This window comes from Onychostruthus taczanowskii, unplaced genomic scaffold (genome assembly GCF_017590055.1).
Source record: "Onychostruthus taczanowskii isolate IOZ18803 unplaced genomic scaffold, ASM1759005v1 scaffold28, whole genome shotgun sequence".
NCBI lineage: Eukaryota > Metazoa > Chordata > Aves > Passeriformes > Passeridae > Onychostruthus > Onychostruthus taczanowskii.
This window is the reverse complement of record NW_024500128.1, coordinates 5,165,169-5,188,532: the sequence shown is the minus strand read 5'-3', so window position 1 is coordinate 5,188,532 and position 23,364 is coordinate 5,165,169. Positions and strand designations below refer to the sequence as shown.

Genomic DNA, 23,364 nt, shown 5'->3' with positions numbered 1-23,364 from the left:
TTAAGAGGGCAAATATTGTTGGACAGTGTGGGAATTCACAAAATGTTGCCTCTCTCTGCTTTTGGGATTTTTCTCCCCTCTCTCCCTCATGAGAAACAGGAAAGAAAACATTTTCTGATGAGGATATATAGCACCTCTTCATGATTTGCCAGTGACTAAATGTGCCTTTCACAGGCACAACTGCATGCCTTATGTTAAACTGAACTCATGCCCATTGACTGCTGGAACCTACCTACATTTTTTTATAGATGAAAGAATAAAGGGTGCAGAATGTGGACTTAAGGGAATGAAAGTCTCAGTATTCATTCCCACCGGAATACTGCTTTCTTTGTTCCCACCCTCACAGAGTTGCATCCTTTGAGCATGAAACATCTGGGTGATAAATACCTGTTAGAGCCTAATGCTGACTCAGTGTGAGATTAAACATAGTTTCATATTCTGAGTTCTGTGCTCTTCTGTCTTCTTTTATTCCTTCTTTGGAATATGGGTTTTCTTGTCAATAAACCAGCACTTTTGAACACATTTAAAAGCAAGCTGGTGGAAGCATTCATTTGTAAGTATACTAAATGGACAGGAATGAAGACAGTCCATGCGTTTAGTGGAAGAAAAAAAGGCAAAAATCACCTCTGTAGTATAGTTAAATGCTGTTGAGCATTTTAGGTTTCTAACCCTGGATCCCTGAGATTTGCAGTTATTTTATTGAGGAGCTTCATTTTATGGATTACTGCTAAACTGGAGTTAAATGAAAGGAGTGTGGGGAAATCCTATGGAAACAGTGAGTGTTGAACTGCTCAAAATGTAAGGATTTCAACTTGCTTTCTGTGTTGGTTCTTTAGTGAAATTCAAATTGAGTTAAGAATTAATGAATGTGTCCAACCCTTGAGGGTTTCTGTGCTTTGCCTGGATTGGGGGCCAGAGTCAGGAGTGGCCACGTGAGTCTATGCTGAGATCATTAGGCTGAGGACACCAGCTGTGCTATTATTAGGGGTTGTAAAGTCCATGGCAGATGTTCTTAGGCTCTGCTCCAGCCCCCACGTATGGTCCAGTGGAATACATGGAAAAAGAAATTCTGACAAATTGTTTTCCCATTCAACAAACAGACTTTTAAATTTCCACGCCCCCCCCCCCGGTGTAACTGGACAAGATATTTGTTAACTTGAATGTATTAAAAACCAGTTTGAAATATTTGAAACAAGAACAACAAATGTGTTCATATAAGAGCAAATACAAGTGCTTTCCTTGAAAAGGAGGACTTGAGGGTCTAGCCAGAACTCAAGTTTGGAAGTGCATTTGTTTTGCCATTTAAGTATTTGTTTTCTATTTTCCTTACCACTGCTATTTAGAAAGGATCCTTGCTGGATTACTTTTTGTGTAGGTGTATAGTGCAAAGCTGTACCTGCAAAGGTTTTGAATTGTGGTGATGAGGCACAAGAGAAGAGGTAATATGCACAGAGAAAAGAGGTATTAATAATGAGATTAAAGTCTTTGAACAGAAGTACTGCTTATTATGTTATGGTGATATAGCACATGGCATGAAGAAAAGCATGTTTTTTCTTTCTTTTTGTTGTCATAAGACGTGTGTGTCTTGTTTTGAATGTGTATTTTTTTTTTCTCTCTGGAAGTCACTTAACCAGTTTAAATACCCTCAAAGTATAAATCACAAGCTTCTCTGTGGAGTTCTGATATGCTCTGTGTTGTACAAAATGCAGAAGGGAGGTATCTGCCAGGAAGATGCAAGTCTGACTTAATGGCAGACCAAAAGTACATAAGGAGCTGAAGAATGCAAACTGTTTATAATAGGTAACAAGTATGTCTCTATATCTCATGTGTTACAGGTTTTTTAGCCATGGAAGTGTGTTGTTGCTAAGCAGAACAACAAATGTTTAAACAATTCCCTGTACATCATCCTTTCCTTTCTGTCATCAAAGTATGTCATGTTTTTTGAGTTAAAGCAGCTGAGATGGTGCATGAGTTTCCCTGTGTTGAGCACAAAGGGAAGAAAATTCAGCACTTGAGAAGTTTATTATTTATGATTTTTTATGTGTCCATCTCTCAGCTCCTGAACTCTACAAGGCAGCTCTCTCATACAGAGCTTTTGAGTATGATTAAAGAGACAAGAACCCAAATTAAACAATCTAACATGCAGTTCCTATTGAGGCTCTTTTGCATGCATTTTCTCTGTGCATGTTTCTTGCTGGATGTTAGAAGAACAGACCATACCATTGATCAGAAGATCTGAGTACTCATTCTCTGCATTGTTTTATCTGACACCAAGGAAACAGTGTGGATGACCTAAAGATTTTTGGGTTTTTTTGTTCTTAAGTTAGTGAACTGATTTTAATCAAAATGCTTTGATGCACTTGTAGGTGTATATTGCTGATAAGGGATATGTCTCTAAATCTAGTCTGAATGTGATTTCTTCTTTTGATTTTCCTATCCCCAAACTGCTAATCTTTTTACCTTCTGGTAAAGGTGCTATTTTAAACCATTGGAGAGCCAGGTAGTTTATCAGGCGGTTTCCACAATATGGTCTAAAAGAGCTAAGTGCATCCGTGTTCTGCACTGTGGGAGCAATGAGATGTGACTCTAGAAGTCTGTGGTGGTTGATGTGAGTGCTGTTCTGCAGCTCATATCTGGTCATTTGAGAGTACTGCTCTGTGGTTGTACCCCGAGTAAGTAGGACTGTGTGCTGAAACTTGTGTGTTGATAACTCAGGTTGATAGCAGTGAGTAATCACTTGCTATTTGAGTAAGATTGTGACAGTTCACAGAGTCACGTAGCTCCTACGAAAAGAACAGTTTCTCCTGTGTTCCTGAGATTACAGTGTTGGACCCAGAGAAAATTTAAGAGGATTAGTCATGGCATGTTACATTAAGCCTGACTGCTTAATCAGATGGATTTTTTCCTGAAGATTATTTTGTTGGTAAAAGTGGGAAAATTGGGATCTTGATGAGCTCCAGAGGCTTGTTTTGAGGCCTGGAGCAAGCAAGTCCTATTGTGCTAACCTGACTGGTTAGAACACGTTTTTTTCAGGTAAGAGGTGAACTATCATATCTGCATGATGGGAGGAGACTGATCTAAATGTGCTTGTGGTATTAAGCTTGCCTTCATAGGTGGCAGCTCTTGTTTGGCTAGAATTGAGTATTGACTAGAATAGCTTCTTACTGTATCAACTACTTTCTAACTGAAAAATAATTGCTTGGATTAAAGTGGTTGAGTCTTGCACAGCCTTGCACTGAGAGTATTAAGCTTGGGTCAGCTCCCCCCTCTTCCCCCAGTTCTGAAATTCAGCAGGCTGTTCACTTCTCTGCGCATGTGGTAGGAGGAGAGGAGAAGGAAGATTTGTTACAAATACGTTGCAGAAAGACATTTTCCTCTTCCAAGGATGTGCTTAGAGGAAGCAGTTGTGCTTAAATCTTAACTTTCAGGATGCCCTGCAACTCCAGTGATGCCATCAGTGATGCTGGTTCACATACCTTTTTTGGTAGAAAATGCTTCCATGCAATGGGTTTGAGCTGAACAGTTGACAGTTATATTTTAATTTCTCTGTAACTCTAGATTGCTTTAGACATATAGGTTCTCATGTAGATGCGTGTCTTTGTGGGTAGATGGAGCAAAACTCATCCTCTCACTGAACATAGATTCTAAGTCTCCTCTGTGAGAATGTACAGGAGCCTACTGGTCAGTTTCACTCCTTCTTCAGCCTTAATCAGTATATTGTAAATAGTGTGGGAACTACCATGTTAGGGGTATGTGTGTGTTTGTTTGATGAAGGTTCATTTTGCTAATTGATAGGCTGATAGATTAATGCATACTCCTTGGATGTACTGAAAATGGACTGTGGATTTGTTTGTTTACTTAGTAATTTATTTTTTAAAATAGCCCTCCCTTCTGCAAGTTTGACATTTCCTTTTTATTGCTATCTTACAGTACTGAGCATATTTCTGCTTCAAGTCATCAGTAGGAAGAGAAATTTGTGTTCTAAAATGAGTGAAGTTCTGAAGAGGCAGATCTCCCACTCTCTCTCCCTTGTCCTAGTTTAAAATTAGATCTGCTGGTCTAACAGGAAGGGGCTTGCATTTCTTGCTCATTTTCCAACTGTCAAGCAGAGCATGTAGTCATGCTGAACAAAGCAGCAACATTCCTGGATCCTTTTAATGATGTATTCAGAACTCCAGTGCCTCCTGATTTAATGAGTACAGTGAATGTATTCACAACTAACAAGAGTGTGCTCATTAAACAGCAGTAAGTTAACTGTCCTATTCTCTTGTTGCAATCCAGATCATAATTAAATGGTGCCATATCTGAGTACAACACTGGGCTGCCAAATGGAGAGGTTAAATGTTCTGTGGGTATGTGTGGTTAGAAGGGGTTGTTGGAGTATAAGTAATTTAGCTTAGCTTGGCTCACTGATAAGGATACTTTTCTTGGTGGAGACTGTGTTTACAGCTCCCAACCAACCAAAAAGTTTACTTAAGCAGTCATAGTGTTAACTTGTCTTTTAGCTGGTAACTTTCAGTTCTCTATTCTACTCCACTGCACTACTACTGTTGTGTAAATCTGAAGTGTCACAGCTATACTAACTGGATTTACTAGACTGTAACTGAAGGCAGAATTGGACTTTTGGTTGACTTTACTGTTACATAAACTTAGTCTTAAAAATCCTGGTGATTAAGTGGTGACATTTGAAAAATGAAGAGATCAGTTTAGTGTTTTGGATTGGCAGATGCAGGCTGAACAAAGGTTAGGCTGCATAGAGACATGCAGGAGATTGTTAGAATTGTCTTCGCTAATGTTAAGATGAAAGTTATTGCCTAAGTTATCTACCCCCTAAAGCACACTTAAGTTTTTGCAGAATTGTGGGTGAAAATGTAAATATGGAATTCTTATGTTTGCTTTTATTCTAAGGTCTGTTCTGAAATATTTTGGTTTTAATAGTTACAGCCACTATTTAATAATGGATTTGGAGGCAGTGGGAATTTGGGCCTGAGGGAGGGACAGCATATGCACATTGTCTGCTTTTCTACTGGGAACCTCCTGACACTGTCTTGGGGCCTTCTAGCATAATCGGGATGACAGGAAGCCAGTTCTTGTTTCAAACCAGCTGACAATCTATTCAGTTTGTGCTGTCTGCCTTTCTTTAAACTGATTTCAGAAAAAAGCCACACAGTATTTGATACCTGTTTGCCATCTGGAGAATGAGACTCCCACGTGGATATGGGCAGATATACAGAATGTTTGATGCAGCCCTCTGCAGCTGCTGCCTCTTACCGCAGGCTGGCTGTACCTGGCTCTGATCTCTGCTCCTCAGCCAGTCCCTCCAGTTCCCTGGCATGGGCTCCTGTGAAGGTCTGTCAAATGGATGCTCAACTCTCTAATAAATCCTCTTTTCCCCAAGAGCCATTTTCATTCAGACATCCCTTGTAAGCATCACTGCTTGTCTTCTCCTGTGCCCTTTCATGCTAACACTGAATGGTGAGGTTCCTTTTAAATGTGAACTTCCTGCTTCATTCATGCTAGTATATGTTGTAAAACCCAGGCAAAAATTGTTTGATATAATTCAAAAGAAGAAAATTTGCACATTCCAAACTGAGCAAGAACCTGTTCTTTCCATCTTTAAGAAGAATGACCCACAGTGGTTCATTCAAACTGGAAACCACTTGTTTACTTGATACATCCCACGGAGACACACTTGCAGCATATTTTGTGTAGTGTGTCTTGTGTAGTGTGGGTATGTGGAGTGAGCACACTATATGTAGAGAAGGAGGACAGAGGTGGGGAAGAGGCTTCAGCATGTCTTTGGTTTGTTTTAATCCTCAGTAAAACTTCTCTGCTGGTTGTCTGGAACAGGTAAATTCAGCTGGTTGACAGTTTTGTGTAACTCACTGATGGAGGTGAGTTGGGGACTGCCATAGGAATACCACACAAACTGAGGCAGGGAAGAATCTTTTGCTTTCTGTTTCTGCCCACAGGGTTTTTTTTCTCTCTATATGGTGCAGATTGGCAAAAGGCCTCTGTGTTTTTCCTCAGTTGTCTGTTTGGTAGAGGGGAGTGAAGATGGTGGTTGCTTTGGTTTTTGTTTTTCTGGGTGCAAGACTGCCAGGACAGAAAATGAGTATTTTGGAGAAATGCTGCTTTTGTTTAAGTCTTATTTATGAGGTTGAGTTACTTTTAACTTACTTTGATACTAGATATGCATTAGATGAGGAAAAAAAGTGGAGAGTTCCTGTGTTCTTCAAGCCTTTTTGATTTAAGACCTTTTTGCAAGGTCTTAAATCTGTCTAAATTAATTCTGAACTTAATCTGTATTTAGCTTAAATGTTTTTATATAAATTCTGAACTTTGTATTTGGTTTACAGCTTTCTTATAATAGCCATATAAATTATTTTATACTTTTAATATTAAGATAGTCTACAACTCTGCCCACTTGTCCAGGGCAGAGCTCTTTCCTGACTATATCTGGGTATCTGAAAAGCTGAGACACATTCCAAATGTTCTAGTTCTGAGTAATAATTTGTCCTGCCTACATACAGTGTTTTCAGAAAAGCTGCAGGGGGAGGATTTCACACTGAGCACATAGTTGCTTGTGTGGGAATGAAAGGGCAGTGTAGGGGATATCCTTCACAGAAAAATGATCCACAGTTTTCTCTGTAAACTTTCTTGGTTCGTTGTTTCAGTTTAGATCTTAACACTCACTGGGCCCAATATCACTTACTACAAAAGATAAACTTTTATTACCTTGCATTAGTAAAATAACACTAATTATTAGCACAGGCAAGTGGCTTCTTCCTCCAGCCTCTCTTGATTATTTTTAAAGACAATGATCTTTTCATTCCTTACCACAAGCTAAGATGGTGGTAAAAGTTATGTTGCAAATGAATAAAATAAAATAATTTGGAAACATTGAATTTAAATACTTTGTAGGTAAAGTAAGTCAAGAACTTTTTGTGCTTTGCATGTAGGCTTATTATAAAGGTGGGGTACTTTTTGGTTGGGGTGTTTTTTCCCATAGCAAATGGACTATCAAAGAATAAATGTGCCAGACAATAGGTTAAATTACTTGAAATAATTTTGCTGTACTATCACAAAGCAGGCAGTCTTGAGGATGTGCAGTGTGAGTAGATGGATGATGCGTGTCATGCAGTGCTGAACTGGTGCTACTATGTTGACACAATGTTTTATGGGTGGGCAGGAGACACCTGGTTAATGTCTTGGGGCTTTCAAAGTTCTAGTGTGGCAGCAAGGTGACCTCATAAAAAATCTGCGTAAATAGGCTTTATCTGTCTATATCTATACAAGATTTAGTTGCCAATCAACTAGAGTTAAATTCTAATTTATCTCCCTCGATATTTAACAGTGGCACGGTCTCGCAGAGGATAAATAATTTTACTGCCAGTTCGTTCTTGCTTATCGTGTCAGCAAATGTTCCTGCTGCTGAAGATATGTGGGCAAGACAGATGGGAGATGGTAATTAAATGGACTCTGGGAAACCTAAAAGAAAAATGTTGGTTGAAAAATTCTTAGTTATCAGAAAAATTGTTTTGCAACTTAAAAATAATGAAAACAAAACATAGATTTTCACAATATACTTTACTACCTCCTGTGATTTTGGAGAAACATCTCTTGAAATCCCAACTTGTACAGAAAGGGTATGAACAGGAAATCTGTCTTAGTTCTGCATGTTGCTGGAAAGAAGGAGTTTTCTCTGCAATTTCAGCCTTTAAAAGAGCATTTTATTCCCTTCCTTGACCACTGAAAGTGCTGTATTTGCATATTGCTGTAAATATTTGTTCTGTGTTGTCTTTAACTGATTGCTGAAGGTCTATTGCTGTGTTTCTTTCCTTTCTTTTTTTCTTTTGCATTCTTTGGGAAGAAAGGAGAAAATTTTTCTATTTGAAAAATTCTTATTTGTTTTTACTTTAAATCTTATTGTTTCACTATCAGGCTCAAATTTAATTTCTTTTACTGCAGGTGTTTCAGTTCATGTTTATGATGAAGTATAGAATTCACAGGGGAATAGAATTATTTGCAAATGTAAATCACCTCATCAAATCAACCATTCACCATATGGTGAATTTCAGTCAGCTGTAATCATAGCCTGATGCTTGGAACACTTCTGCACTTTAGTGGGTTAAAACTTGGAGTCAGGACTGTTGTGAAGCAGGAAAACAGTGCTGTGAAAAGGCATTGGGAATACCTGCAGCTTCACTGATCAAGTAAATGACAGTTCATGTATCCTAAAGGCTGGATGTTATCCAGTCATACAGTTATGCTCAGTTTGGAACTCAGGAATAATTGTAGAATCAGAATGGTTTAGGTTAGAAGAGACTTTAAAAGGATATTTTTTACTAGAATAGAGTTGCCAGGAGCCAAAAGCTTGATGCAATAGGAATAGGAATAGCACTGTAAGGAACCATGTAAGTGTGAGTCTTTTGATTAATTACAATCGAACTTTTAAAAATCTATTTAGTTAGACATGATCAGAGACATGACTTCTAGTAAGCCAAATCAGATGAGAAGTGCTTAAAGTTGTGTTATTTGTTCTTATGTCTGAAGGAGCGTCTGGTTTGGAATACTTTTTTCACAAAAGGAGTTGCATTTCATATCTACAAAGATTCAAAAGTTTATCCTTGGTGCAGGCTTGCTCCTGGAAGACAATGTTTACACATCCTCTGTTTTGGCACTATGTTTTCAGTTGGATCAGTCCATGAAAAAAACTGGTACTTGGAGAAGTGCAGGCTGCAATGCCAAACTTGTCTTTAATGTGAGGGAATAGGAGGCTGGCTGAGAAGAACTGTTGTGGCTTGTTTTGGAGGAGAAGTTAAGAAAGGAAATTGCTCACTGTTTTCTTGAGGAATGATGGAATATCTCCAAATTCTTAGAAGTCTGTTGAGGTGACAGGTTGTACCCTACACAAAAATGCCATTTTGAGAAGGGCAGAGTTTGTGACTGGCCTGACCTTGAAGGGTAATTTCAGGAAAAAGGAGTTTAGTTTGTTGGAGTACATCTGTGATTGCCAGATGAGCTTGTAGCTCTGTTCACTCATGAGTGTTTCAACACATGCACCAGAAAGCCTTAGTCTTCTGAGATGCGTGCAGTTTTAAAGTATGGCTTTATTTTGCTCTGTAGATAAATCCTACTACTTTTGTGAAGACTCTGGAAACACTCTGCAGTGTTTTCCTCATGTTTAGAAGGAAGAGATTTTCTACCATCTGTTCTGTCCAGAGGATTTTTGTGTATATTTGTCTATACAGCTTTGTTCTCAAGTTAAAAATTTTGGATGTGGTTGCAAATGCAGATATTGTAATATGCATTTAAAAGATCAAGGTTTTAATGCAGCAGTCTGAAAAAAGGAGTAGGCTAACCCTGTTTGATTCAGTTTGGTAGTTTGTGTAACTGCTCTGCCAAGAGAGGGTGAGGAAACTTGTGTGTGAGCCAAAGTTACGATTGCATTCAAATGACCTTACGGCATCAAGAACTGTTCATGTGCGGGAAACACAAATAGAAGCAACACTTAAAGCAAGCCTGCTGGCCAAATGGTGAGATTCTGGTGGGGAAAAGGAGACACAAGAAAGGAAGAATGCTTTGAGGATGATCAGGAGCAGAAGGAGTTTAAAACCAGGTACAGTGGGGGCTGTTTTGGAGCCGTAATCCCCCAATACTGGTTGTTGCTCTAGAGCTGAGCTTTGACTGTCGTGTGTATGTAGTGTGTATGCAGAGGCATCGATGGCCATGCTTTAAATTAACTCAGACAAAAGAAAGAAATATGGCAAGCGCTGCTTCGGTACTTTTCATTTTCCCTTACTCAGCAGTTTAGTTGAATGCTGTTTTTCGGCTATTGCACTGCATAACGCTGCCCGGCGTCTTTCTCAAATACTGCTGAGCTGAGCTGCTCTTGTGTTCTCAGATGCAGCTTTAGACTCGTGGGGCAGGAGTACAGACTTATGCTTTGGTGTTCAAAAGTAGGTTAGTGACAGTGTACTCTGCTTCAGTGGGTCAAGGATCACTGTTTACTGTGCTTGCCTCCCTCCCTGCCTCCACATCTAATGTTAGTAAACTGGCATGTTATTTACCACCATGAGATTTTTTTGACAATAAACCAGAAGGAATCTGAGCTAATATTTTAAGGTTACAGATAAAACTGCTTTGGGCATGAGGTCTCTTAAGCTGTGGTATTATTGTTAAATATGTGCTATGTTGGAAGCTGGTAGATTGATGCAAGAGGAATTGCTTGCCTGCTTTTGCAGGCTTTCAGTTGCAAAGAAATTGCAGTTGTTTGAGGTACTCGTATTGTCCTATATCTGTAGGACAATTAATTTGTCACCAATTTCTGTTGGCACTCCTGGTGGTGATATTTATATACTATGTGTATTAATCTTTGTATATGCTGATAGGTAATTTGGTAGCTCTTAGCCCATTTATTGAAACATGCCATTAGTGATGCCTGTCTAATTGATATCCTGGACTTCATTCTGTTAAAATGAAAATTCTTACAGTATAAGGAGCTTAGACATGAGTGTTTCCTTTGAAATGTGAGGACCTGGACTAATTTTGTTGTCATTTTATTAGGCCTATTTTCTGGATGTGATTTGAGTTTGTTTTTCTTATCTGAATTTAAATTCAAAGCCACAACTTTAAAACAGAAAATAAAAGTAAACCAGTTCAAAATTATTAATGAATTGTGAACAATATGAACTGTTTTCTTTGTAGAACTTTTTTTTTTTAAAAAACAGTTTTGCTTTTTAAATCCAATGGCTCTGGAATATTAGATTGCTGTTGGAGAGTTACGTTCTTGTATGCTGGTGGCTGGAAGTCAGGAAAGCTCTTTAGATTCCCCTTCCCCAACTTGATCTTCACTGCTATAATCAAACAAGGAGCAAATTTTTATAATTTGGTTGTTCTTTCTGCTACTGCACAACTTGGCTGTGTCTGAACTCCATGAAAAGAATGAGTATGCTTGGTGGATTTGTAAAAAAAAAACCTTGCAACTGCTTCTAATCAAGTTTAACTTCATTTTTTATGTGTTCTTTGTTACAAAACCCATTTCAACTTCCAAAGTAGTTGAAAGGGCCTTTTTATCATTGGGAGCTTTTGAGCTTTGGAACAATGCCCATAATAGCTGTTTCTTGCTCTGTGATTGGCTGACTTGAAGGAAGCTGACATTTCTTAATGAAAAGCTTTGCATTTTAAAACTTTATAAAAATACTTTGAATATGTACTACCTGCAATACCTAAAAGCCTTAACACACTCAAAAATCTCAGTGCTACAATTGTTTTCAAACTATTGCAGGAAAGCAAAGGGGAAGGAAACAAGATGTTTTTGTAGAGCTTTTAGCATCTCTGACATGACGTTGCAAAGTACGGGAATGTAATTGTAGTTGGGCAGAGATGAAGCTCATATCAGGCAGAAAGAATGCCCTTATTGTTGGTTCTTTTAAATTCCCCTTGTAAACCATCCCCAGTGGTTCAGGTAGGATTATATAGCAACAGAATTGCACTTAAATTCTGGTAGAAGCCCATGTCCTTAGGGACTAGACTAAAGAAAATCTGAAGTGTTTTTGAGTAAAATGCATCTGATGGGTTCTTCTTGTTCATTTCTGTGTGGCTCACATTTTTTTCCTCTTGTAAATTCACATTTCACTTCCTGATAAAGAACATACAGGTACAGTGAATACAATGATTTTTTCCTTCTTATTTACTTAAATTACCCGCATTTATTTTTTCTTTAATATAAGTCTACTTCCAGTAAGGTGATTGCATTTATCAGAGTGGCTCAGGATTTGTCCTCATTGTTTCTTGTTAATCTCTAAAATACAGAAGAACAGCTGCCTTGCACAGGTGTTGAGAAATTTTCAGTTTGTAGAGAGAAAGTCTTTTTGAAGGAACATGTTAAAAGAAATACTTTCAACAGACTTACTTCTTGTCAAACCCTAAACCCCTTCCCACACCCCCCTTTGTGTATCCCAGCTGTTTCTGTTAAATATATGAAATGTAATGTTCAATGTATGTGATATGAAATAGAGTGCAATTGAAAGAATTGTTTCTTTCTGGTTAACTGTGTACTAGGAAGGAAAGTTGAACACGGATGAAATTTATATCAATGCTGTAAGGAACAGGAGGTCTTGTCTAGTGAGCAGTTTGGTTCTACACATGTGAAGGGAGCTTGGATGAAAGCAAACAGGAGGTCTATACTAAAACTTGCAGTCTGTACAGACTAGCAAGGAAATAGAATAACTTAAATGTTTCAACAGAACTGAAAGTATAGGGACTGATGTAAAATACATTTACTAGCCTTCCTAACTAGGACAATTCAAATATGAAGTCAATGACTGAGGATGTATGGCCTTTTAGGGCAGTACAGTTTACCTTCAAGTTATCATGAGTCTATTACAGGACTTACTGGGAAAACCTGGGAATTAGAAGTGATTGGAGTGTATTTCACCTTTTGGGTTCCATGTTGTTAGATTTTCAAGTACTGAAACTATTTTCTCATCAACTGTGATAATTTTTTGTCTTTGATCGCACTTCATTCTGAAATCCTTTTTCTCTAAAAGAGATGAAATGTTCTTCCTGATGTCATGTGGCTCACATACACGATTTCGTCAGAACTGGAACTGAAGGTGAAAAAAGTAGCTGACAAAAAGACATTCAATAGAGGAGATGCAAAAAGAATAGCTGCCTAGATAGGCTCTAAAAATCATGTGAACTTTAAGCCACTCAAGAGCTTAATTTAGTGGAAGACTGGCCTGAGAGGCTTAATATAGACAGCTCAGATATCATGTGGAAACTCTAATATAGACATGTATTGATATAAGAGACCTTGAGCTTATTTTTATTTTTATGTTTTCCTGATCAGATTGTTTGTTTGCTTCCCTCCTTTAACCCCACTCTTTATTCTCAGGAAATGCAGTAAAATGGCAGCTGTTACTGCAAAACTACACCTGAACTTACCAGGAAGAGTGAAGGAAAATTGGCCTTTTGGTACGGCACTTCTTTTGATTTCCTCAGCTTTCAGTGAAGTCTTCAGTAAACTTTTTTGGTGCTCCTCCTGATAACTTTGACTGGGAATAAGTGAAATAAGTAGTGACTCTGGTCAGGATGTCGTTCTGCTTGCTGAGAAGTGCTAGTTGACTTCTGAAAGATGCAAGGTCACTGGGATTTCTATTCTTTTTCCTTTCTTTCTCTTTGTGTCTTAGAACTAGTTTATTTGTATGTCTCCCAGTATTGTAGCTTCAAATGATAGCTATTACACTGATTTTTAACTCTGTTCAGAAAACTCCTTGTTTATTGCCTGGTCATTAACAAAACATCAGTAGGAAGGTCACAGTGTAACTGATGTGACTTGCCCTTTGATGGAAGTGTCATGGGAAAAACAAATGGATGGGTGGATTCCCTCTGTGTTTACAGTAGCTATGGAAAGTTGTGCTTTGTTAAAATCTCCATCAGGCTTAGGAAAAAAAAGCGACCCATACTCTTAAATCTTTACTTAAAAAAAAAACCTCCCAGGTTTTCGAGTATCACTTCAGCTGTTACCAGAAATTTATTTGGAATAAAATAATATTGTTGGTTTGGAAGGAGCTGGGGATTTTAACTGTACAAGAAAAAATGTATCTGGTGTAGGTAGTGTTGATATCACTCTGAGTCTTCCTAAAATTACAGTCCTTAATGCAATCACCATTTATGACATGTAATTGTACTTATCGATCTATAATTTCGTAACTGGTGAATTTAGTTTGGGAAGCAATGTTATGAAAGCAAGAGTGCTGTCCTCCATGTGAACAGCTGGAATACCTCAATATTCTGACAAAACCAGAGTCAGTAGGACACCTTCATGTTCAAAAACTTTCTTAACTGATGGTGAATGTTCCACTACTTAAGTTGTCAGTGAAAAAAGAAATGCTTTGAACCATGTAGAATAAGGGGAGGAATAAGAGTCAGACCCAGGCTTTTAGCAGTCGGTTGCAGAGTTTTTGTTGTCACGACACAAGAACGATGTTGTTCATCCTTTATAATTAAGTCACAGTATTCTTTGGTAGCACTGAGTGGTAGAAGTTGCAGAAGTTTGTGATCTTCACAGGGAGGAGAGTTTTGTGTATGAAGTTTCTAAGTCTTGCTTTGCCTGTGTCTTTCTGAGAGATGGCAAATTTCTTTTGAATTAAAAAATCACAAATACTGAGTTTGTAAGATGAACAAGTGAGTGGGTATTTTTTGTGTTGGAGCACTCTTTCCATTTCATAAAGTGCCATTAAAATTATTCTTCCTTCTCAAGTCTTGATGGAAACATGCTTTGCATACCTTTTGGAGACTTACTGGCCTACTTTGATTCTGTAGCTCAGCACTTTGAGTAATAAAGGATTTCATGTGCATTTTTCTGTGATGATCACAGCATGCAGTGAAGCAGCAAAACCCACAATGCAGGTATCCATATAGATGTGACCTGGGCAAGTCTTTTAATCCCCTGACTGCTTTACTACTGTTTTGTAGCAGGAAAAATAACTTTGAATGTGGAGAGCCTTCCACTTGCTTACAGAATGTTACATGTATTATTACATGTTCTTTCTGAAGACTTCCACAGAAACAATCATGGAAGACTGCTGAATTGCAAAGCAGTATCTATTTAAGTGCATTAAATTCAAACTATCAACATGATTCTAACAGATTTAGATTTTACAGTAAGTTGCTTATAATGCAAAACCCTGAACTTTGAGGTTGCCTGTAAAAAAATCTGTCACCTGGGGAAAATAAATATGTGTTCTGTCTGTGGTGGTCATGGATGGGCATGCAATAAAGGCTTCCCTACCTCAGCAACCATTCTTTAGTCTGCCTTTTCAGTCTCTCTTGTCATCAGACTGAGCTGTGGAGCTGTTACTAAGTTTGCAGAAATGTTTTCCGCTGATAATGTGCATGTCTTGTAGTTGAGAAGTTATTTTTAGCACTCTGGTGAGACTCTTAGAGTCATTGAGGGACAGAACCCTGGCGCAGATCTGGAAAAGGGAGCTGCTTGCCAATGGATTGGAATGGGAGACGGGAAAATGGTACCCTTCATTCCCAACCATCTTTTTCTGGTTTTGACTACATTGATATTTCCTGGTAACTTGCAAAGAAAAGGCACATTTCCCAGGTTTGTGTTTGGCTGGGAATAATCTCTGTGTTACTGAGGCAAAATTGGTAGAATTTCATGAGTGGAAACTTCCATTTTCGCTATGATGATTTTCAAGGGCTGCCTGGATCTCAACAGACACCTTCTAACTAGAGTGAATCTGAGAGGTGCTGCTCTTCACTCTACCGTAGTGGAAAGGCTTTGACCTGAGACAGTTTGTATGAAGTCAGAGTTATAGTAATCTGTTCACTGCATTTGCTAATACACCAGACTTTTCCTGACTGTGTAGTTAGTACCCAAGAAAAGTTAATGCAGACAACAGTGCCACTGAAAAAGCAAATTGTTTTAAATTGTGGAACCTTTAATTTGACCATAATACTCAGCTACAAGCAGCTTTTTAATGCTTAAAATTTAATAAAACCCCTGAGAGACTCAATTTTGACCATTTTATTCATATAACTATTATGTAAAAAGATTGCTGATGTAGAAAAACAGCAGAATGAACAGGAGGGTTAATATAGACAGCTCAGATATCATGTGGATATCAGATATCCACCAGTTTACATGCTATGCTGAAAGCTGCTGTTTTTTCCAGATGGCAGAATAGATAGTGGGACTCACCTAAGTAAATTGCTGTGTTTTTCCTCTCTTCCAGCTTTTTCTTACTTTTAATGTGTGTTTTGTTTTAGTGCCATAATCAAAGGTCACTCCCAGTCTTTCAGTCTCCACATGCATGGCTAAGTGAATGCGTTTTTCTTTCATGTTTATCTTTGCAAAGAAAATCTGTGGGTGGAGAATTTGACATGGGATTCAGAGTGCTTTGGGACTTCTCTAAATGACATACCTGGGAATACTGCCACATAGCAGACACGTCTCAGTGATGTGTATTTCATTACTGTAGGACACCAAAGATGAAGTAAGGTAGGCTGTGACAATTGCTACTGAAAGTGTTCATAAAGTAACACTCCATGCAAGAGAAGGTCTGCAGGCATGCTGAAGAGCATCCTTCTTTCTTATTACTATTTTGAGGTAGGTTTTATATGTTCCACCATACTATTTCTTTATACTGGAGTAGTGTCATTGATATGAAAAAAACTTCTCCCTTTCTTACTGGAAAATAAATTTGAAAGACAGATATTTGTCTGTGTTTCCTCAGACCAGTCAGGATGGGTTCATGCTGAATGTCATCTCTCTTTGTTTTGACTGGTAGGCATTGGTCTTGCTTACAGTATTGTGTGATGACCAACTTCTGTGCTATATGTGCAGTTGTGTGGATTTTTTGTGGCTTGATCCAGTGGTGCACTATAGTGTCTATATTGTCTGTATAGAATGTTTGTGGGAAAGCATTGCATATGGCATTTCAGTTGTGTTGAGTTGGATATTTTCTGCTCACTGTCAGGTAGAACATGTGATGTACTCTGGATAATTTGCAGACTAGCTTAGCTGAAGTTCAGTTTTATTTTTACAGCTGTTTGTAATTTGTCTGAAGAGCACAGGCCATAATGGTTAAAACCTGGTGCCTGTGGTGGTGTCCCTTGTCTTGTAGCAAAGGGAATTGATGATGAATGCAAACTGTACCATGGTAGGTAAACATGAAATATTTGGTTTTAAAGACTTTTTGGCATGTGTGTCTCTGCTGAGGCTGGTGATTGTGCTGAATAACATAAAAATGATGCGGTCAATGTCTTCTCTAGTTGCCTTTAACTTTGTGCTGTCAATGTCCTTTCAGCACTGTGCAGCTGTGTTACCTACACATATGTTTGGACCAAGGGTAGAGCATGTTCAAATTCCCTTCCTGCTTTCATTTGTAGGAATATACACTGTCACTGTGCACTAATGCACATTCTACATTATTTTGACCTGATTTGTAAATAAATGTATAAATTCAAAGAACTGAGCAGAATAGATTCATATCTCTTCAGTGACATAGTTGTGATGCATGACTGCAAAATCAAGCTTCTTATTGAATGAGAATAAACTTGTACAAGGGGAAAGAGGAAGAATCTGTCAGAATTGAGTAACCTGTACCTAAATACCCCCCAGTAAGTCACAACTGCACTGCAGCAGCAAGAAAAGAGTAGTCTTTGTTCTAGCTGTGTGTTTGAGGTTTTTGTGGTTTTTTAATTGCACTATAAATTGATATCTCTGTACAGGGCCCTTTGAAAATAAACAGCTTTGTTCTTCAGTCATTCAGGTCGGAACACAACATAAAGATTGAGGAAGAATGGAAATCTATGAAATGGCACTGTTATGCAAAAGCTTTTTGAGAACTTGAGAAAAAAACAAAACGCACCAAAAACCCCAAAGTGTACTGCCAGTTCTTAAGTGATCTGTTGTCTGTGTCTGGACTTGTTTTACATTGTTCTTTCCTACCTTACTGCAGATTTAGCATGAATTATCAGAAATCAGTGGGAGCTGTAAAACACCCTTCTATTCCATATCACCATGATTGTATGATCACTAATTTAGCAGTAGGATTCTTTGGGAGACCACATGGGTGTATGCTGTGGTGTTTGCTTGGAGTTTCACGGCCTGTTCTGGCAGAACTGGTCTCTTCTCTGACCCATCTGGCATACCGTGCAAGTGATCTTAGCCTAGAAAGTTGTGGATCCAAGTCAAGCTGCTGACCTTTTCCTCCTGCTTATTAATAAACCTTCCTGTTTGTCCTGCAGTCAGTGTATAGAGCGAGGCTGGGGAAGAGCATTTCAGCAGTGTCTCGCCCTGCCGAGAAGGTGGCAGCGTGCCTTTCTCGGGTTGCACAGAGACACTTTGGGCTGCGGGCTGCAGCTGCTCTGGGTGTCTGTGCCTGCAGAGTCTGCACGGAGCAGCAGCTTTGAAGAAAGGGCACAAGTGGTGGAACTGCAAGCCTACCACGGAAATCTGTTAAAAGAGAGAGAGGTCAAGGAAGGTTCTGGTGCAACTTGTTGCTGCCAACATATTCACCCCAGAGAAGCTGTGCTAGACTGACTGCTCCTTGAAAGCTGGCTGCCTTTCTAAACAGCTGGACAGTGGCTTATTTTGGCCTTGACCTGTCAGTTGCTGGCGTTGGTGATGATGGAAGTTTACAAGGGAATTACTGCTAGGCTTGAGTCACGGGAAACTTATCTGTGCTTCATGTTTTGGCCATGGAGATTCCAACCTAATGAAGAATATCAATAGAGGGTTTTTATTCAATAGTGTAAATGAGGTATATACATTCTATTTCTTCTTCCTTTTCTGTTTCCATGATGAGGGACAGGTGTGTGAAAACTGAGTCATGGGACCTTACAGAGACATTAAAGTGCAGAAAAGAGAAATCTAATATTGTAAAGAGAAAGTTTTAAAGTGATGGCAGAATTTTCACTGAGAAGAAGAGAAAATGGTTCTTGGTGGAAACTGAGGGTCTTGCTGAACCCTGTGTTTGGTACAGGTGAATAAACAGTGCATTTCTGAACATCTGGATCCAGAACAGCAAGGGATGTAAGGGTGGTCTAGTGTAGCCACATCTCTACTATGCACTAGGAATAGCTACAGTATTTAATCCCATGTATCCTGGTAGAGGAAATACTGCAGTTTTCACTTTAGAATACAGTCTTGTGTTTTGCTTGAACTGCTGCATGAACTGTCTGGACTGCTATGTTCCTCTGACCAAAGGGTTGACCAACACTTTGTTAAACAAAAGCTGAAACTTATTTGTGTGGGGCAAGTGATAGCTCAGAGATTTTGCCATTATTTGGCATAATTTTTAATGTTATTTCAGCATTTCTTACTTAAAATTGTGTTTGAGCCCAAACCCCCAGGCAGATACACTATAATATTGCACCTTGCTTATGCTTAAAGCATGACTAAATTTAAATCAAAAGTTTTTCTACATGAACTGTAAAACAAGTTAAGTAGATTGATTTGTTTCAGGGAAGTCAATGCCTACACAGAATATAAAAGTATATTTCTAAAATTTCTCGCTTTTAATTATGTGATATGCAGTCCTTTCTACACAAGTTCATTTTTTCCTTCTGCCACATTAAGTTGCAAGGAATTGCTCTCCAGACCTTCTTCAATAGCAAAGAGAGCTTCATGTTCTCTCTTGACAGTAAAAGAGATATGATAAAGCTTTCAGGTCTGCTGTAAGAACATACTGGACAGAGAACTGAAAATTAATGTAGGCTTAAATAATGAAATTGAGGGTGTGCTGTCTCCAAGCACTTTTTAATGTTACTGGCTTCAGCTGTCACATCTTGGCTTCTTTTAAACTTCTTTAGCTCAAATAAGAGTTTATCTATTAAATGAGCAGCGTACACAGGGAATTTAAGAGTAGGTAGAGAGATCTGCTCCTTTCAGGAAATCATGTGTTCATATTAAGGATTGTACTTGTAGGCCTTGCTTTTCCATTTTACCTGTTGCTCTTGAAATTTGAATCTTCCACAACTCCCTTGACAGAAGCTCATTTTTTGTGCACAAAAAACCAAAAAATGTGAGTCTTTCAAATAGACAGATTAATACTTTGGCTTTAGTGATACTTTCATATGATCTCAAAATGTATCATCTTCAAATATAATTGTGGCCAGACCATGTTCCAGTCTTACTACAGTTATTTTGAGAAAACTGAGTATTGGGAATGATAACTTTACTTATTCTAGAATATGTATGAGTCAAGGGAAATGAATTCTAATTGTGGTTCTGAGGCTGATAGGACCATTGCTCTGCCAAGTTAGGTCATGAAAAAGCATTTTGAAGGAAGACATTTCTAAGCATCATAATATACTTGTTTTGAGAGATGATTTCTTTTAAACTGCAGATGGGCAACGTTAGTGATTTTTTAAAAAATGTTTTTCAACTGAATAAAAAAGTGCCTCAAATGCTGAGCTTTTCAACCTTGTAAAGCTTCATGTTCTCTGCACTTTTACATTCAGCATGTCTCTATAATATTTTACTGAATTGGTTCAATTTCTTTTTATTGCCCAAGCAAGGGCTGCTTTTGATACTGTAGTGAAAAGTTCCACTTTCAGAGAAATTTCAGTCTTGCACACAAAGAATAAAATCCTTAACATATAGGAAAAGGTTTGTCTAAGAACTGTTTTCCTCATGGAAAGCTGGCTGGGTTGCTTGCCTGAAGCTGTTGGTAGACTGAATTCTTTCTGAATGGGTGCTAAGATACAACTAAGTCATAAGGCATGTTGGTAAGTGGGGAACTGAAATGGCTGATGGTAGAGCAGGTCAGCTTGTCTAGTCCACTTACAAGTAGTTTTCATTCTCAGCAGAGAATTCCAATTGAGCAGGAGCTGTCAGGGCAGTTTGGTCCAGTGCTTTCTTACTGCCTGTGCTATGAATCTGCTAAGTGAGGTTCAGTGTCCAGGACTATTTGTTGTTGTGTGTTTTGGAGAACATGTACATGCACACAGGAATTTATCTGAGGACAGCTTCAGAAAGTGCCTTGTTCTAATGGTTATCACAACTATTTTCCAAAGTCAATTTCCAAGTGGTCTGGAACCATTTGATCCATCTGCACTGAGTGAATCCAAATTTCTGTTTTTGTGGTTCTTTGGGGAAGGCCACAATGCAGGATTTCAGCTTCAGTCTGTATCTAAGTAAGATAGTCTGCAAATGAAGCAAAAACTGAGCTTGTATTTAATTTGTATTTATACCCCCTAGCTTAAGCTCTTGTGTAGTTCTCCCCTGTAAAGAGAGTTTATTCTCTTTTGTTTTGTTTGGGGTTGGTGTTTTTGTGTGTATGTGTGTGTAAAGACTGTATCACAGCTTTGTCCTTGCCATCTTCATGTTAATGCCCTTGAATTCTAAAAAACTCTGGTTTAAAGTCTTTGCTTGTGTGACTTTGACTTTAATGGCACTAAGCCATGGATAATTGGCTCAGTTTCCTAAAATTCCACAGCCTGTTGTTAAGATAAACATTTCTAGGTTCCCAAGAATACAGACACATGTATATGCTAATATACTGATTATACAAAGCAACTTTTAAACAACAAATTCTTATTTTCCTATTTTATTCTTGGTGTTTTCACGCAAGCATCAGTAGCAGAAAAATGGCTCAACAGAAGTCATTTAAGATTTTAAAACTACTACATTCAAGATTTTTAAACTACAATGTTGCTTTTTGAGAAGGGCTATGAAATGGCTTTTTTTGCTGTAGCCAATGGCCCCTAGGGGAGTGGAGGGAAGCAGTCCTGCAGGGAATGGTGTGTTGAGATGCACCCTCATTAGTCATGGACACATGTCTCTCAGTTGCTGGGAAGGCCATGTGACCAAGGCTTTGGTATAAGGCCCTGGATTGTTGTTCATGAACTTGTGGTCTTGTGTCACTCCCCAACAGTGGTACCTAAAGTGGCTTGTGAGGTTCAGATATCGCCAAGTGTTGGAGATGTGGCTTTCTCCGGGCTGAAAAGGGCTGTGATCTGCATTCCCCCCAGCCCAGAGCTTTAGGGAGGGGCTGTAATTATAGAGCTCGTGACAGAGCTGCATTCAGTTCACTCCTGTCCTCTCAAACATGACAGTGTATGGTTGAAAGCCTTGCTCCCATACACACTTAATCAGAGATGGCAAAAGAAAATGGATATGAGGCCCAGGGATATTAACAGCCAGTTAAGAAATTGTGGGATAGGCTTTGAGAAACTCTGTGCACGTTCAGGATTGTAAGGCAACCTTGAAGAATGATGGAGGCTCTCACTGGATTGTGCCAGTTGCTCGAGCACGTGGGGAGGTTTGCTGCCAGGGAGCGAGGGCCAGTGATGCTAGTGAGCCAAAGCAGATCGACTTAGCATCTTACTCAGAGCAGGAATTGGTGGTCTGACTGTCTTGGAGGTAAGCTTCCCAGTAGTTGTCTCTGAAATTGCTTCTAGCAGCAAGAGGATATTTAAATTTCTTCATTTATGAAAAAAAAAGGCTGTTCCTACTCAGCAGGCGGGATTTTGATTTGTTTGTTGGTCTTATTTTTTAATAATCTTTTAATATAGTTATTCAGCTTAGTCCAAAGCAATAAACTAAGTCTGAAAATAAATGGATAAGGACCCAGGAGTTAACGGTGTGTGGGTTTTGAGTTTTTTGAGTTCTGTGCTTGTTTTGTTGGGGTTTTTTTCAGGCAGTTTGCAAAGAATTTCATTCCTCTTATCCCTGCTCTCACTGACTGTGTGCAATAAGAAACAGTAAAGAAAAGCAGCAGTCTTGTGTTATATGAGATTTTGTGCAAACATTTTCAAAAGGTCAGCTATTGAAATTTTAAATAATGACACTTTTTTCCAATACTGTAAATCAGTATTTTTTAAAATTTAAAGTCTACCAACTCCATGTAGACTCTTAGAAGTCATTGTGGAGGGTGAGAAAGGAGAAATTCCTCCTGTAACAGGAGAAGAACAATAGTAATGAAAAACAAGTTTAAAATTCCCCCCTCTCCCACAGGTTTTAAACCATGATAAATATTTGGTTTGAGCCAGTCTGTTCTTTGTTTAGAGTTACTTGACTAAAACTCTTGGCCCTGACTTGCTGGCAATTAGTTTTATTGTATTTTTGATTAAACAGTAGTGTGGTGGTGGTGGGGAACCAACATACTAGCGTGGTCTTTTGGCTGTCTTCCCCTGCTCTTTAACGTTGCCCTAAGGAACAGAGTGTGGCTGGGCTAGCTCATCAGGGATTTAGCTTGGAATGGGAACAGATTTAAATTTGAATATCTTTACCTACTGCCTGCTGTCTTAGGCCTAGCCATTTTTCAGTGAGTTCTTGGGGGGTTTTATTTTGTTTCCCCTGTACAAGTAGCTAGTTCATGATTGTGTAGTGCATTTGTGACTCCCTCCTTTGCTTCTGGTCAAGTGTTCCCACTGATCCTTCCTGTGGATGGGAAGTGAGCTCAGCACTCAAGAGCAAGTACAGTGCAGAAAAGCTGTACCCAAAACTCCCATTTGAAAGCTTTTGAGGTTTGTGGAGATGTAAAGAAGTAGGGAGTTCCATTCACTTGTAGTGCATAAATAAAGAGAATTTTTCATTTTTCTGTTATCACTGTTCTCACCCATATTATTTGAGGATCTGGTTTGCTGTTAATGTAGTCATTTTCACCATACCTGACCTCTGATAAATCTTTGATACCTGCCTTTTTGTAGTGGTAAAAGGAGATATGCTGGCAGAGATGGTGTTTATGTACCAAAACTGATGCTCTTATATTCTAGCTTGTGTGTTCACTGTTTTTGAGACTGGAGTCCATACTAAATATAAGAGCAGCCTAATCCAAAATTATTAGGTGGGTTTTTTTGTTTTGTTTTGCCTTTTTTAAGTCATAAGATCTT

General features: G+C 38.7%; 1 protein-coding gene across 7 annotated transcripts in view; it reads left to right on the top strand.

Moving 5' to 3' along the window:
• The window catches only part of TRAK1 (trafficking kinesin protein 1), a 127,369-nt gene that overhangs the window by 14,862 nt on the left and 89,143 nt on the right, over positions 1–23,364 (top strand). For 6 of the 7 annotated variants that reach the window (XR_005952930.1, XM_041407929.1, XM_041407928.1 and 3 more), the window contains exon 1: positions 9,490–9,622. The exons of the other annotated variant lie outside the window; for it this stretch is intronic. Coding sequence is in view for 5 of the 6 variants with exons in the window: in XM_041407929.1 (XP_041263863.1) it covers positions 9,537–9,622 (86 nt within the window). In the remaining variant the exon portion in view is untranslated. Of the gene's footprint in view, positions 1–9,489; positions 9,623–23,364 lie in introns of those variants that run through there. 7 annotated transcript variants of the gene reach the window in all.